The following is a 13,955-nucleotide window of genomic DNA, read 5'->3' on the forward strand; positions in this document are numbered from 1 at the left end:
AAAAGCCACGGATCCATTTGGCTCCAAGGGCCTCCGTCATGCTCCTCCTGCCAGCCTTTCTTCTCATTGCCAGGGCCAGCCCTGCCATGCAGGATGCAGCAGGATGAAGCGACCTGCTGGTGTGTGTATGTGGATAGATAAAAGTAGGAACTGGTGTCTGAATGGTTCAACAAGACTTTTTCAAGTGTTGTCCCTAGCAGAGTGAGGTGACTGCCATTTGGCCTCCCCTGCGCACAGCAAAATGTCTTGGGATTGCACCATCATGGTTCCTCCTCTGCCTACCTCTGCACTCCCTTTTGGTTCACATCTAGCTTTTTATGACTGCATACAGTCCACAACGGGGCTGCCTCCCCTCCTCTGCAGGAGCAACCTCTGCATGGCTAGCCCAGGTGAAATGGGACTACCTAAAAGCTGCCATCTCCCTCAGCCAGCATTTGGGAGAAACAGGGTATAGTTACGGAGATTCCAATGTAGCTCCGGAGGCTTGACACTCCACGTTGAATGCAGATTCCAGGCCCGTCCCTGGGGTGCTTGAGGAATTCAGGCTTTGCGCATTCTGAAGTGGACTGACCTGAGCCACACCTTCCAGACTACTGGGAAGAACAAAACTTCTACACCAGCTTTGCACTTCCCAAATGTTCCAAGATGGTTCTTGGCTCAAAATAGTATTAAAATATGTTCTAAATTCATATTTTAGAACATATGCACATCATATTTTAGTGAGAGCCAGTGTGGTGTAGTTGTTAGAGTGTTGGACTGGGACAGGGGAGACCTGGATTCAAGTCCCCCCTCAGCCATGAAGCCCCTTGGGTGATTTTGGGCCCATCACTGGCTCTCAGCCTAACCTACCTCACAGGGCGGTTGTGAGGATAAAATGGAGAGGAGGAGGGTCAGTACCCCATTTTGGGCTCCTTGGTGGAAAAGGCAGGATATCAATGTAACAAATAAACAAATCTGGGAGAAAATACATGTAGGAATGCATACTTTGTGAGAAAATACATATTTAAATATTATTGAAATGCATTTTTTGTGCTGCTTATAAAAACACAGGCAATGCAGAAAGGGATGGAATGGACTTATGTGTAAGCTCATACAAAAGTGTGAGTGCTACATGTCCAGCCATCGCTCCAAAATGGTGGCCTGAGCGATGATGGTCCTCCCCAAGACCCCCCCTGGCCATTGGGTACTGAGTCCAAAAGCAATCGTTGCGAAGATACAAGGCCGCAAAAATGTGCGAACGTGTGATTAGATAGATGAAAATGCCCCTCTGTGCCTCTGTAACTGCACAGCTGCAAAGGGATGGGGGCAGTGAAGGGTCATCACAGAGTGACGCAAGCACTATGCATGCCTACAATACACCCACTGCAAAATGCAAAGTTGTTTTGGAGAAGGGACAGACGGCTCACAACCACGGGGAAACCCACAGCAAAACAACTCCTTGGAACTCTGCATTTTCCGGGCGAAAACTATGGATGGCTGCGAAGTTGCGACTGTGTCATCTATCACAAGGGACCTTGACTTGCACCCGCCCTGGAGTAAAAGCTGGGTGTAGATGAGGCCCTGGTGAGCTAAAAATGAGAAGGGAGAAGGGAAGGATGTCAATGCCAGCACTTTGGTACAGGGTGGGGTTTTGTCTGAGCACTCTTGGGTTTTGACTATGGAAGGGGCTAATCCTGCCATTCCTTCTTGATGTTCAAGTTCCACTCCCAGGAAAGATGATCTGTCTTATCATCATCTGTAAATTTGGATCGGATGTTGTAACTGCCTCAGGCCAGCATACCCTTGGGGGTCAGGAACTTGTACTCTTCAGCTCACGGCTGTAGCTCCCGTCCATGTAGTAGGTCTTATCAGTTTTTACTCCTTTCCTGAGGGTGTGCTGAATGTACTTCAGCCCTGAAACAATCTCCTTATTCACCTAAAAGGAGATTTTTAGGAGCCAGAAGCAGTGGCACAAACCAGAGCCCATTCTGTTACTACCACATTTGGAGTGGTGGGATCAGCAGCAATGGTGACATTTCCCAGCAGGGCCCTTTTGTACTTGTGCAGCTCTCATCATCCTTGTCTAGCTCCTGGATCTCCTGGATGCTCTGTTGGGCAGGGGGCGTGTAGTTGACTGAGTGCTCATCCTCCTTGTTCTCAGCGGCAATCTGGGACAACTGTTCAGGGGTGGGTTCTTGTTCGGCCATCTCTGCAACTGTGACCTGTGCCTTGTGTGGCTGTCCCCGCTGGTTGCTGCTGCTACTGCTGCCGCTGGTGACAAACACCGCCCACCACTGCCCAGATCCAGCCCGCCCAAGTGTGCGTGCCCCCACCTATGGCCCACTGCTAAATAAATGGAATGGCTTCTTCTCTTCCACTAATCGTAAGAACATAAGAACATGAGAAGCACCATGCTGGATCAGACCAAGGGTCCATCTAGTCTAGCATTCTGTTCACACAGTGGCCAACCAGCTGTCAACCAGGAACCCACAAGCAGGGCATGAGTGTAACAGCAACTGGTGTACGTAGGCTCACTGCCTCTGGTACTGGAGGTTGCACATAGCCATCAAGACTAGAAGCCATTGACAGCCTTCTCTTCCAGGAATTTGTCCAACCCCCTTTTAAAAGCCATCCAAATTGGTCGCCATCACTATGTCTTTCTAAATGTACTTAGGCACAGCTAGGCCAGTCAAACTGTGGAAGCCTGACTTAGTTCTATTACTCCATTTTCAGCTACACTACTCTCCATTACCTTTTATACCAGCCTTCCCCAATCTGGTCTCCTCCAGATATTTTGGACTACAACTCGCAGCATGGGATCTGGTGCTGATTGGTACTGATTGGAATTGATGTCCAGAACATCTGCAGGGCACCAGATTGGGGAAGGCTGTTTTATACTGTCTCCACTCGTCCATATCAGTGCATTTATTGGATTCTACCGTCTCAGGAAAAATACAAATGATACAACATGATATCTCAAGACAAGTGAAACAAATTAACAAAGGAACCTGGCTCCCCCAGAGTTTAGTCAAGGTGCCCTGCTCCCACCCAGCATGCATGCCTGATGCCTTCCACATTGCAGTTAGTGTAGTAGTCTCCACAGCAGTCTGTTATAGGCTGTTATAGGCAATGTTAATGGCTTACCCTTGAGCAAATGTTTAGGGTCCAGACTCAGTTTTGATGCAACTAGATCTCAAGGTGACAAAACTGGGCCTTTTACTCTTATAGTGGCTAGTGAACGTATTTGATGACAAATAAATCAGCCTACATAATATTTTGTAAACCTCATATACCTTGGAACAAGGTGAATTATGCAGATGGCTGGCTTTGACCTCCAGTATCGCCATGACTAGAGAACCACCTCTCGCAGTAACTAGATGGATGCTAAAATGTTGTCAAGAAAATTGTACACTGGAAACATAATTTGATATCTAGCAATGGGCTGGATGCACCTGATCTCGGCTGATCTTGGAAGCTAAGCAGGGTCAGCCCTGGTTAGTATTTGGATGGGAGACCACCTGGGAATCAGGCTTCCTGCACTGAGCAGGGGGTTGGACTCGATGGTCTTGTAGGCCCCTTCCAATCTTATAATTCTGTGTACTCTAAATTCGGTGACAGGCCCAAAGTCACGCAGTGAGCTTCACTGGCGCTTGGCCCCTCTTCTTTTTCATTTCTGAATACCATATGCTGAACATTATTTGTATTCTGGAAAATAAATGTCCTGGTGATATATTTATCCTTGGTGTAATCGTAACAATCTCTAAGATAACAGTGCTTCTTTTTGTAAGCTTGATAGTGTTCCTCATAAAATGCTCTTATTGACAGCAGAAACCAAATACTTTAATTTATGTCCAGCTAGGGACATTTAATTATGGTAACTTGGCATTGTCTATTAATAAATAACTGAAATGAGAGCAACAAAAGCTTTAAATAAACAGTTTAAGGGATGAATGGCAGAACATTAAATATTGACAAGGACTGAAGACACTTTGAACATACGCATTGAGTATTGCGTGATGAACAGCTCCTTGCATACTGAAATGCTGTGGCAAAGGAAGATTTGGGGGGCGGGGGAGGAAGGTGGTAAGAATCAAAATGCCAATGATGTTCCCCTGCACCCTGGCTCAGAAAAGCACTTCGGGGGCTGCATTAAAGCCCACCTCAAAGGAGAAGCAAGAAAGGACTCAAAATTCTTCTGATTAAAATCCGAGCTGGATAATTGCTGGTGTCTCCCCTGCAAGCTTCCCCTTACCTTCATATATGCTAATGGAGTGGCTTCCTTCCATTGGCCTGCATTGGGGGAGGGGACCCTACAGGGGCAAAATCTTAGGGTGGGGGATTAGACCAGCCTCCTGCTGAGCACCCAACCCTCGGACTTTGCCCCTGCAAGGTTCCCCTCCCTCATGGAAGCAGCTTTGTTAGCTTGCATAAGGGGGAAGGCTACAAGGGTAAAATCCAAGGGTAGGGGAGAGGGCACAATCCTGTTGAAGACCAATGGGGAGTGGTGCCCCTCCTAACCCCTTCATGGATCACTGCCTTGTTGTGGCAAAGGGGCTTGCGTAACTCAGTGAAGCCATAAGCTATGCCGTTCAGGGCCACCCAAGACGGACAGGTCATGGTGGAGAGTTCTGACAAAATGTGGTCCACTGGAGAAGGAAATGGCAACCCATTCCAGTATTCTTGCCAAGAATACCCCATGGAACGTATCACAAAGCTAAAAGATATGACACCGGAAGATGAGCCCCTCAGGCCGGAAGGTGTCCAATATACTACTGGGGAAGAGCAGAGGGAATTTCCAAGTAGCGCCAGAAAGAATGAAGCAGCTGGGCCAAAGCCGAAAGGACACTCAGCTGTGGATGTGTCTGGCGGTGAAAAGAAAATCCGATGCTGTAAAGAACAATATTGTTTAGGAACCTGGAATGTAAGATCAATGAATCAAGGTAAGCTGGAGGTGGTCAAACATGAGATGGCAAGACTGAACATCGACATCATGGGAATCAGCGAACTAAAATGGACAGGCATGGGCAAATTTAATTCAGGTGACCATCATATCTACTACTGTGGGCAAGAATCCCTTAGAAGAAATGGAGTAGCACTCATAGTCAACAAAAGGGTGGGAAAAGCAGTACTGGGGTACAATAAAAAATGACAGAATGATCTCAGTACGAATCCAAGGCAAACCATTCAACATCACAGTAATTCAAGTCTATTCTCCAACCACTGAGGCCGAAGAAGCTGAGGTTGATCGGTTCTATGAAGACCTACAACACCTTCTAGAACTAACACCAAAAAAAGTTGTCCTCTTCATCTTAGGGGATTGGAATGCTAAAGTCAGAAGTCAAGAAATCACCGGGATAACAGGCAAGCATGGCTTTGGTGTACAAAATGAAGCAGGACAAAGGCTAATAGATTTTTGCCAAGAGGCTGATTACACGCTGATCATAGCAAACACTCTTTTCCAACAGCAGGCGACTCTACACTAGGGATGGGGGAGAATTTCTCCCCGAAACTTCGGGGGGCCGAGTGCCAACGTATTTGGCCCCCCAAAGTAGTTTCGGGGAGAAATTCTCCTCCCCCCTGCCACCCCCGGGATGGGACTTACCTTTCCCAAATGTCCCTCCCGGCGGCGGGTCCCAGCGGCGGTTCGGCAGGTCTTCGTCAGGGGCGGGGGCGGCAGCCAGTCTTTCGACCGGCTGCTGCCGCCGCCATTCCAAGAAAAGTATAAAAAAACAAATGCCCCCGTGATAGGCTACGTGACGATTAACGTAGCCTATCACGGCTAGATTTGCAAAGTCAGCCGTGATAGGCTACGTAAATTGTCACGTAGCCTATCACGGGTGACTTAAAAAAAAAAAGCGCGTACGGCTAATGGCGGCCCCCATAGGGAGCCCCCATTCGCGTTCCTTATTTGGTCGCTGTAGTCTACGTAAAGATTACTATGGGGGCCGCCATTTGCGTATGCGCTTTTTTTTTTTTTTTTAAGTCACCCGTGATAGGCTACATGATGATTAACGTAGCCTATCATGGCTGACTTTGCAGATCTAGCCGTGATAGGCTATGTAAATCATCACGTAGCCTATCACGGGGGCGTTTTTTTTAAAACTTTTTATTTCGCGGCTGGGCGAGGCGAGGCGCCTCCTCCCTGGCCTGAACTTCGGGGGGAGCAGCGAAGCGCCTCCCCCCCACCGCTAAGCAAGCTGCGAGACCAGGTAAGTGACTTTCGTGCACCCCTACTCTACACATGGACATCACCAGATGGTCAATATCGAAATCAGATTGATTATGTACTTTTCAGCCAAAGATGGAGAAGCTCCATACAGTCAGTAAAAACAAGACCTGGAGCTGACTGTGGCTCAGTTCATGAATTTTCATGAAATAATAAAATTTCAGCTTAAATTGAAGAACGCAGGGAAAACCACTAAACCATTCAGGTATGACCTAAATCATATCCCTTATGAATATACAGTGGAGGTGAGGAATAGATTTAAGGGATTAGACCTGATGGACAGAGTGCCTGAGGAACTATGGACAAGGTCCGTAACATTGTTCAGGACACGAGGCAGCAACTCAATCCATCCCAAAGAAAAAGAAATGCAAGAAAGCAAAGTGGCTGTCTGAGGAGGCTTTACAAGTAGCTGAGGAAAGAAGGGAAGCGAAAAGCAAGGGAGAAAGGGGAAGATATATCCAACTGAATGCAGAGTTCCAGAGAATAGCAAGGAGAGAGAAGAAGGCCTTCTTAAATGAACAATGCAAAAAAATCGAGGAAAACAACAGAACGGGAAAGAGTAGAGATCTTTTCAAGAAAATCGGAGATCTCAAGGGAACGTTTTGTGCAAAGATGGGCAAGATAAAGGACAAAGAAGGCAGGGACCTAATAGAAGCAGATGAGATTAAGAAGAGGTGGAAAGAATACACAGAAGAACTCTACAGGAAAGATCTGAATGTCCCTGATAGCCATGATAATGTGGTCACTGAACTTGAGCCGGACATCCTAGAGAGTGAAATCAAGTGGGCCTTAGGAAGCATTACTAACAACAAAGCTAGCAGAGATGACAGTATTCCAGCTGAGCTATTTAAAAGATAATGCTGTTAAAGTGCTGCACTCAATATGCCAACACATTTGGAACACTCAACAGTGGCCACAAGACTGGAAAAGGTCAGTTTACATTCCAGTTCCAAAGAAGGGCAATGCCAAAGAGTGTTCAAACTACCGTACAATTGCACCCATTTCACATGCCAGCAAGGTTATGCTCAAAATCCTACAAGCTAGGCTTCAGCAGTATGCGAACCGAGAACTACCAGAAGTACAAGCTGGGTTTCGAAGAGGCAGAGGAACTAGAGATCAAATCGCCAACATTTGCTGGATCATGGAGAAAGCAAGAGAATTCCAGAAAAATATCTATTTCGGCTTCATCGACTATGCTAAAGCCTTTGATTGTGTGGATCACAACAAACTGTGGCAAATTCTTAAACAGATGGGAGTACCAGACCACCTTACCTGTCTCCTGAGAAACCTGTACGAGGGTCAAGAAGCAACAGTAAGAACCAGACATGGAACAACCGATTGGTTCAAAATTGGGAAAGGAGTATGACAAGTCTGCATATTGTCGCCCTGCTTATTTAACTTATATGCAGAGTACATCATGAGAAATGCCGGGTTGGATGAATCACAGGTCAGAACTAAGATTGCCGGGAGAATTATGAACAACCTCAGATACACAGACAATACCACCCTAATGGCAGAAAGCGAAGAGGATCTCAAGAGCCTCTTGTTGAGGGTGAAAGAGGAGAGTGCAAAAGCTGGTTTGAAACTCAACACTAAAAAAACTCAGATCATGGCATCTGGCCCCATCACTTCCTGGCATATAGAAGGGGAAGAAATGGAAGCAGTGACAGATTTTATTTTCTTGGGCTCCAAGATCACCGCAGACGCTGACTGTAGCCATGAAATTAAAAGACGCTTGCTCCTTGGGAGGAAAGCTATGGCAAACCTAGTCAGCATAGTAAGAAGCAGAGACATCACCTTGCCGACAAAGATCCGTCTAATCAAAGCTATGGTTTTCCCAGTAGCAACGTATGGCTGTGAGAGCTGGACTATAAGGAAGGCTGAGTGCCGAAGAATTGATGCCTTCGAACTGTGGTGCTGGAGAAGACTCTTACGAGTCCCCTGGACTGCAAGGAGCTCAAATCAGTCCATCCTAAAGGAAATCAACCCTGACTGCTCATTGGAAGGAAAGATACTGAAGCTGAAGCTCAAATATTTTGGCCACCTAATGCGAAGAGAAAACTCCCTGGAAAAGACCCTGATGCTGGGAAAGATTGAAGGCAAAAGGAGAAGGGGACGGCATAAGATGGCTAGATAGCATCACCAATGCAATGAATATGAACTTGAACACACTCCGGGAGAGAGCGGAGGACAGGAAGGCCTGGCATGCTATGGTCCATAGGGTCACGAAGAATTGGACATGACTTAACGACTGAACAACAACAACCCCTCCTATACCCTCATATTTCACCCTAGAGGGTTTTCCCCTTATGCAAGCCAGTGGTTTGGTAGCTTGCAGAGGATGGGGATTTAAACCCTAGAAGGGTGAAATGTAAGGAGGGGGGCTACCACCAGCAGGTAATTTTTCTCCACCCTTAGATTGATTCAGATATTACTTGGGATCTCACACACACACATATGTACACACACACTGTCAGAAGATCTCAGATAATTTCCCAGTTAATCCAAGATGTGCTTTGCAGAGGGAGCCATGTCTAGTTAAGAATACAACAGAAAATATTCCTTATCACTCCTGATTCCTCCTGCTCTGCAACCTTGCTGCTGGTGAACAATAAATCAGTCAAATAAGGCTGTTTATCGAGCCCTTGGGTATCACTAAGATATCATATCATTGTCATATTATTGGAATTGTGATTTTATGATGTTCTGTATGCTCTTTTGAGAGGATTCTGTCCTGAAAGACATCTCTGGAATCTGTTACTTTGTAGGTCTTCAGGAAATCTCTGAAGACCCACCCTTTTTTACTGACCTTTCCATAAGTTCTTTGGCTGCAGGCTGTTTTGGTGTAATCTCTTTTTATAGTGTATTATAGTATTTTATTGTATATTTATTGCCTATTTGTATGCTTCTATATGTTTTTTTAAAATCCTGTATGCTGTCTTGAGATGGTTTTATCCTTAAAGGTGGCCTAAAAATAACAATCAATCAATCAATCAATCAATCAATGCAGCCTAAAAAGTTTAAACAAATCAAGGTGGCCTAAAAATAATTTTAAATAAATAAATACAAGTGGATTAAAATATCAAAAATAAATACAAATAAAGGTTGAAAAGACATTGTTGACATTCTTTGTGTTCTGGAAGCTGTTTCCAAAGAAATTTGACATTTAGTTCCTTACCCAGAAATGCCCTTAATAGCTTTGTTTCCCCTTTCCTCCTAGGTTGATGGAATATTATGCTTAGTTGATATCCTTACGGATAACACCCACTCCCAAGCTACCCATGCAGAAGCAGCAGCAGTAATAGCTCAGATCACATCTCCTCAGCTCACCTTCACACAGCATCTCAACAGCTTCCTTGAGAACATGGAGGAAATTGTCACAGCACTTCTCAGTATGTATATTTGAATGTTTCCTGTTGTTCTGTACAGACTGGCAAACAAGGAAAGAGGACACTGCTTCTGTAAACATAATTCTACATTTTACCATTCACTGCAGTAATTTCAATCGTAGCTTGAGTCAGAGGTTGAATGTAATTACCTTTTAGAAAACAACAAGCTTCTTGGATGGAAATATTGAGCCTGATGATCAGAATTTCATTCAGAGAGCTGGGGAGGTAGGGGTTAAAATGGCAGAAAATGCATACAAATATGTACGTTTGACCTTTTTGTTACCCCCAAACCTCAATGTTTCCTGAGTGCATCTTTGTTGCATCTCACCTGAATATCCTGAATTAATAATAATAATAACAACAACAACAACAACAACAACAATGCTATTTCTATTCTGCCCAGTAGCCAAAGCTCTTTGGGTGGTTTACAAAAGATTAAAACCTTCAAACTACAATATAAAACATAACATAATCCCATTTCTATACAAAACAATTTAAATACTCAACAATAAATATCCCGGAACTGGTTAAAAAACCTTATCACACACTGTAAAATGCCGGGGAGTAGAGGAAAGTCTTAACCTGGTTTCAAAAGGATGATAATGTTGGTGCCAGGAGACCTCACTGGGGAGAACGCTCCACAATTAGAGGGTCACTGCCACCAAGAAGGCCCTCTCCGTTGTTGCCACCCTCTGAATATCATTTGGAGAAGGCACCTGGAGGACCTCAGATAATGAATATAATGAAGTAGGATATTCAAGCAGGCCTTTGGCATCTAAGCTGGTCTGTTGGTTAGGGTGATATGTTATTCTTTTATAGTTGTGTTTTTTAATTGTTTTTGTTTTATCATTGTTATAACTACATTCTTATTTTAAAATGTTATTATTGTATCTGCCTTGAGTGCTGTTTCAGTGGCGGAAAGGCAAAGTATATGTCAAATAATAAATAAATACACAAGTAAATAAATAAATAAATGAGTAAGGCATGCTATTGGATCAGTTTCACTGGCAGGTTCCTAGCCTTCCCCAATGTGGTACCCTCCAGATGTGTTGGACTACAAATTCCATCAACCACAGCCAACCTGCCCATGGGATGATGGGGATTGTAGTCCAACATATCTGGAGGGCACCACTTTGGGGGAAAACTGGTGTAGGAGTTTGTCTAAAGAGCTAGCTATCCATGTCTTCAGTCCACAGTTGAAGCTAGCTATCCATGCTCTGTGAAGTTCATGCTGTTCCTCTGCCTAGAAGACAGAGATGATTTAACTCAATGGTTGTTTCCGAGAGTGGATCTTCTGCAGTTTTTTAACAATAAAGTACCTGCCTATTCTACCAGCTTGGTTTTATTTGTTTGTTTAATGGGCTGTGATATTTTGTTGTGTGCATTCTTGTTAATTTGCTTCTTTGGTCCTGATCTGGGTAGATTCTGAATGAATCTTTCTTTCCCCATGAAGTTGTGGGCTTCTCTTTTTTATTTATTTTATCTTTATAAATGAAATATACAATACCAAACATACCAACAACCTGATCAATACTAGAATTTCCCAACAATACAATATTCTGATGAGGACACTATAATAACAAAAAGAGAAGGGAAAAGAAAGAAAGAAAAAAAAAAGAAAAGGAAAGGAAAGGAAAAAAGGCAAAGGGAGGAGGAAAGGAGGTGAAGAAAAAGGAAGAAGATTCCTTTTTAACTTTAACTTTTTAAATTTAACTCCCCCTTAAAGAGTTAAATTTAAACTCCAATACCCCCCAGCCTCCGATGCCATTCTATTTTATAGACTATATCTATAACCTTAACAATCTTACAGTTTAATAAACAACCTTACATTTCAATATCATATCATCCATCTTATATCCAAGAAACAGGTCTACAGTTCATTCCCAGTAGTCTAGATGATGATGATGATGATTAATAATAATAATAATAATAGGAATATAAAAGGTAAAGGTGTCCCCAACCGGTCGTGTCTGACTCTAGGGTGTGGTGCTCATCTCCATTTCTAAGCCGAAGAGCCAGCGCTGTCTGAAGACGCTTCCATGGTCATGTGGCCGGCATGACTGAACACCGAGGTGCACGGAATGCTGTTACCTTTCCCGCCGAAGTGGTACCTATTTATCTACTTGCAATTTCTTGCTTTCGAACTGCTAGGTTGTCAGGAGCTGGGACTGAAGACGGGAGCTCACTCCGTCACACGGCACTCGGGTCTCAAACTGCTGTCCTGCCGACCTTCCGGTCTGCAGTTCAGCGTCTTAACCGCTAAGCCACTGCGGCCCTAAAAAAAAAAAAAAGGAATATAGTGTTATATAATAATAAAACTTAAAATAAACCTTCAACAGCCAGTAATATATTTTATATTTTATACTAAATATATAAGTACACATTGTACCCACAAACAATTAATTTAAATACAGCATACCATATCTATTTTGAAATAAAAAATATAAAGAAAAGCAAGAAAAAACAAAAGATGAAAGAGAATAAATGAATATATATATTCATTCTGACCTAGCCTGGATCATGTAGACTAAACACAAACAGTTAACAAAGCTTGTTTAAAGATTCCAGTTCATGGGGTTGTAAAAGGAATCTTGAGCATTTTTACGTTCAGCCATGCCTCCGCCATTTCATGATTTATAAACTTCTTCATCTGGCCTTCAGACACGATACAAAGTGTAGCAGGATATTTTAAGTAATATTGTAAGTTAATTTGTTTTGCCATATTTTTTGCTTTGATGAATTGCCTTCTTTTATTTACCACCTCTTTGAAGTAATCTGGAAATAATATAACTTTATCTTGTTTCCAGGAAAGGCTTCCACCCTCTCTTGCCAAACGCAGGATATAATTCTTTGTGGAGACTTTTGCAAACTGGACTATGATGGTATAGTCAGTCCCTTTCACATTTGGCACATGAAATGCCTGCTCAATATCAAGTAAATAATCAGATGGGATAGGGAGTATCTCATGCAAAAGTTTATCCACAAAAATAGGCAATTTTACATCATTAGACAAGTTTTTAATCCCAAAAATACATACATTGGATCTTCTTGTGAAGGCCTCCAGTTGAGAAATTCTGTCAGAGGTATTTCTAAAACAAATTTGTGTCGAAGTTTCATTCCCTGCCACTTGGTCTTCTAGCTCGTTAATTCTCATCTCCATTTTTTGCCATGACGCATTAATTAAATCGACGGCTCCTTGCAAGGTGGTGATGGAATTTTGGATTAAATCCAACCTTCTGGCTTGCTCCATAAATTGCGAAGATAAAGTCTTTATCAGAGAAACGAATTCCCCTGTATCTTCTGTTTTCGAAACTTTTGATACAGGAGGTACAGAGGGAGTTGGTGGTGAAACCATCCCCTTTCATCTCCTCGGTGCATTCATGTTTCTCTCAAACAGATCTTACAGGTCCTCAGATGTTCTCAGATGTTAATATTTCTTAAATCATCCCACAGGAGTTGTTATTTCTTGAAGCATATATTATTATGGAACATGTGACGGCAGCCCTGTTTTCTCCTATGAAATAGGAGTCTCATCACAGCTTTTTGCATTGGTAAAGCGCTGGGGAGATAATCCTGGAATCCAGCCCCCCCCATCTCGAGGGGGATACTTTTCTCCAAGATGTTGTCCAGATGCCGCCTTGCCCCCCCTTTAATTCCAGGGGGGAGATGAAAAGGTTTTTCAACCTTTTAAAAAGCTGTTTGAGAAAGCTCCCATGGGAGAACCTGTGGGAAGCTGCCAGAGCGACATCGGTTCCAACTGGACGAAGTTGTGGGCTTCTCAACCAAGCTACTGAACATGTATATGTTAATTCTTTGGAGCAACGCTCCCCAAATTTCTTGGGCCTGTTGGCATATTTGGGAATTTGAGAAACTGCTCTGGGTACCACAGCACTGTGGTGGTGCTGTGGGCACCACCACAAAATGGCTCCCATGGAGGATGTGGCTAGTTACATAATGGTTGCTGTGCAGGCCTGGATAGTAAAAAGATGGGGCAGGGAGGTAAATAGCAAGGCTAGAGGCTCAGAGGGAGGGGGAAATAGCAAGGAAAAGGAGTAGAAAGGAGAGAGAAAGTGAGGCTAGAGGCTAGAAGGGGAGAAACAGTGTGGTAAAGAGGTTGTGGGGGTGGGGAGAGAGCACAGTCCAACAGAGGTTAGGCACACATAAGGCCACTGAAATCACTTAGTCAATTTAAGTGTGATTAACTCTGTGTTGGAGTCTGATAATAAAATAGAAGTATTTCTGTGTATAGTAATTTGAAAACCTGATTAACCTCTGAGTGGAGATACAGTTACTTACCTTGAAAAAATATATTGCCATTTGGATAATCTCTTTTCTTCTAATGTTCCAATTTCATATTTTTA

General features: G+C 43.6%; 1 protein-coding gene and 1 pseudogene across 1 annotated transcript in view; one reads left to right on the plus strand and one right to left on the minus strand.

Annotated features, from left to right (window-relative positions):
• Nucleotides 1-13,955, plus strand: part of INSC (INSC spindle orientation adaptor protein) — a 255,524-nt gene that overhangs the window by 202,454 nt on the left and 39,115 nt on the right. The window contains exon 8 of the mRNA XM_084828484.1: nucleotides 9,426-9,597. Coding sequence (XP_084684610.1) covers nucleotides 9,426-9,597 — 172 coding nt within the window. The remainder of the gene's footprint in view (nucleotides 1-9,425; nucleotides 9,598-13,955) is intronic.
• LOC146357747 (rho GDP-dissociation inhibitor 1 pseudogene) lies at nucleotides 1,668-2,186 on the minus strand (annotated as a pseudogene).

This window comes from Heloderma suspectum, chromosome 1, assembly GCF_057233095.1.
Source record: "Heloderma suspectum isolate Gila_16-S chromosome 1, 16-S_ref, whole genome shotgun sequence".
Lineage (NCBI taxonomy): Eukaryota > Metazoa > Chordata > Lepidosauria > Squamata > Helodermatidae > Heloderma > Heloderma suspectum.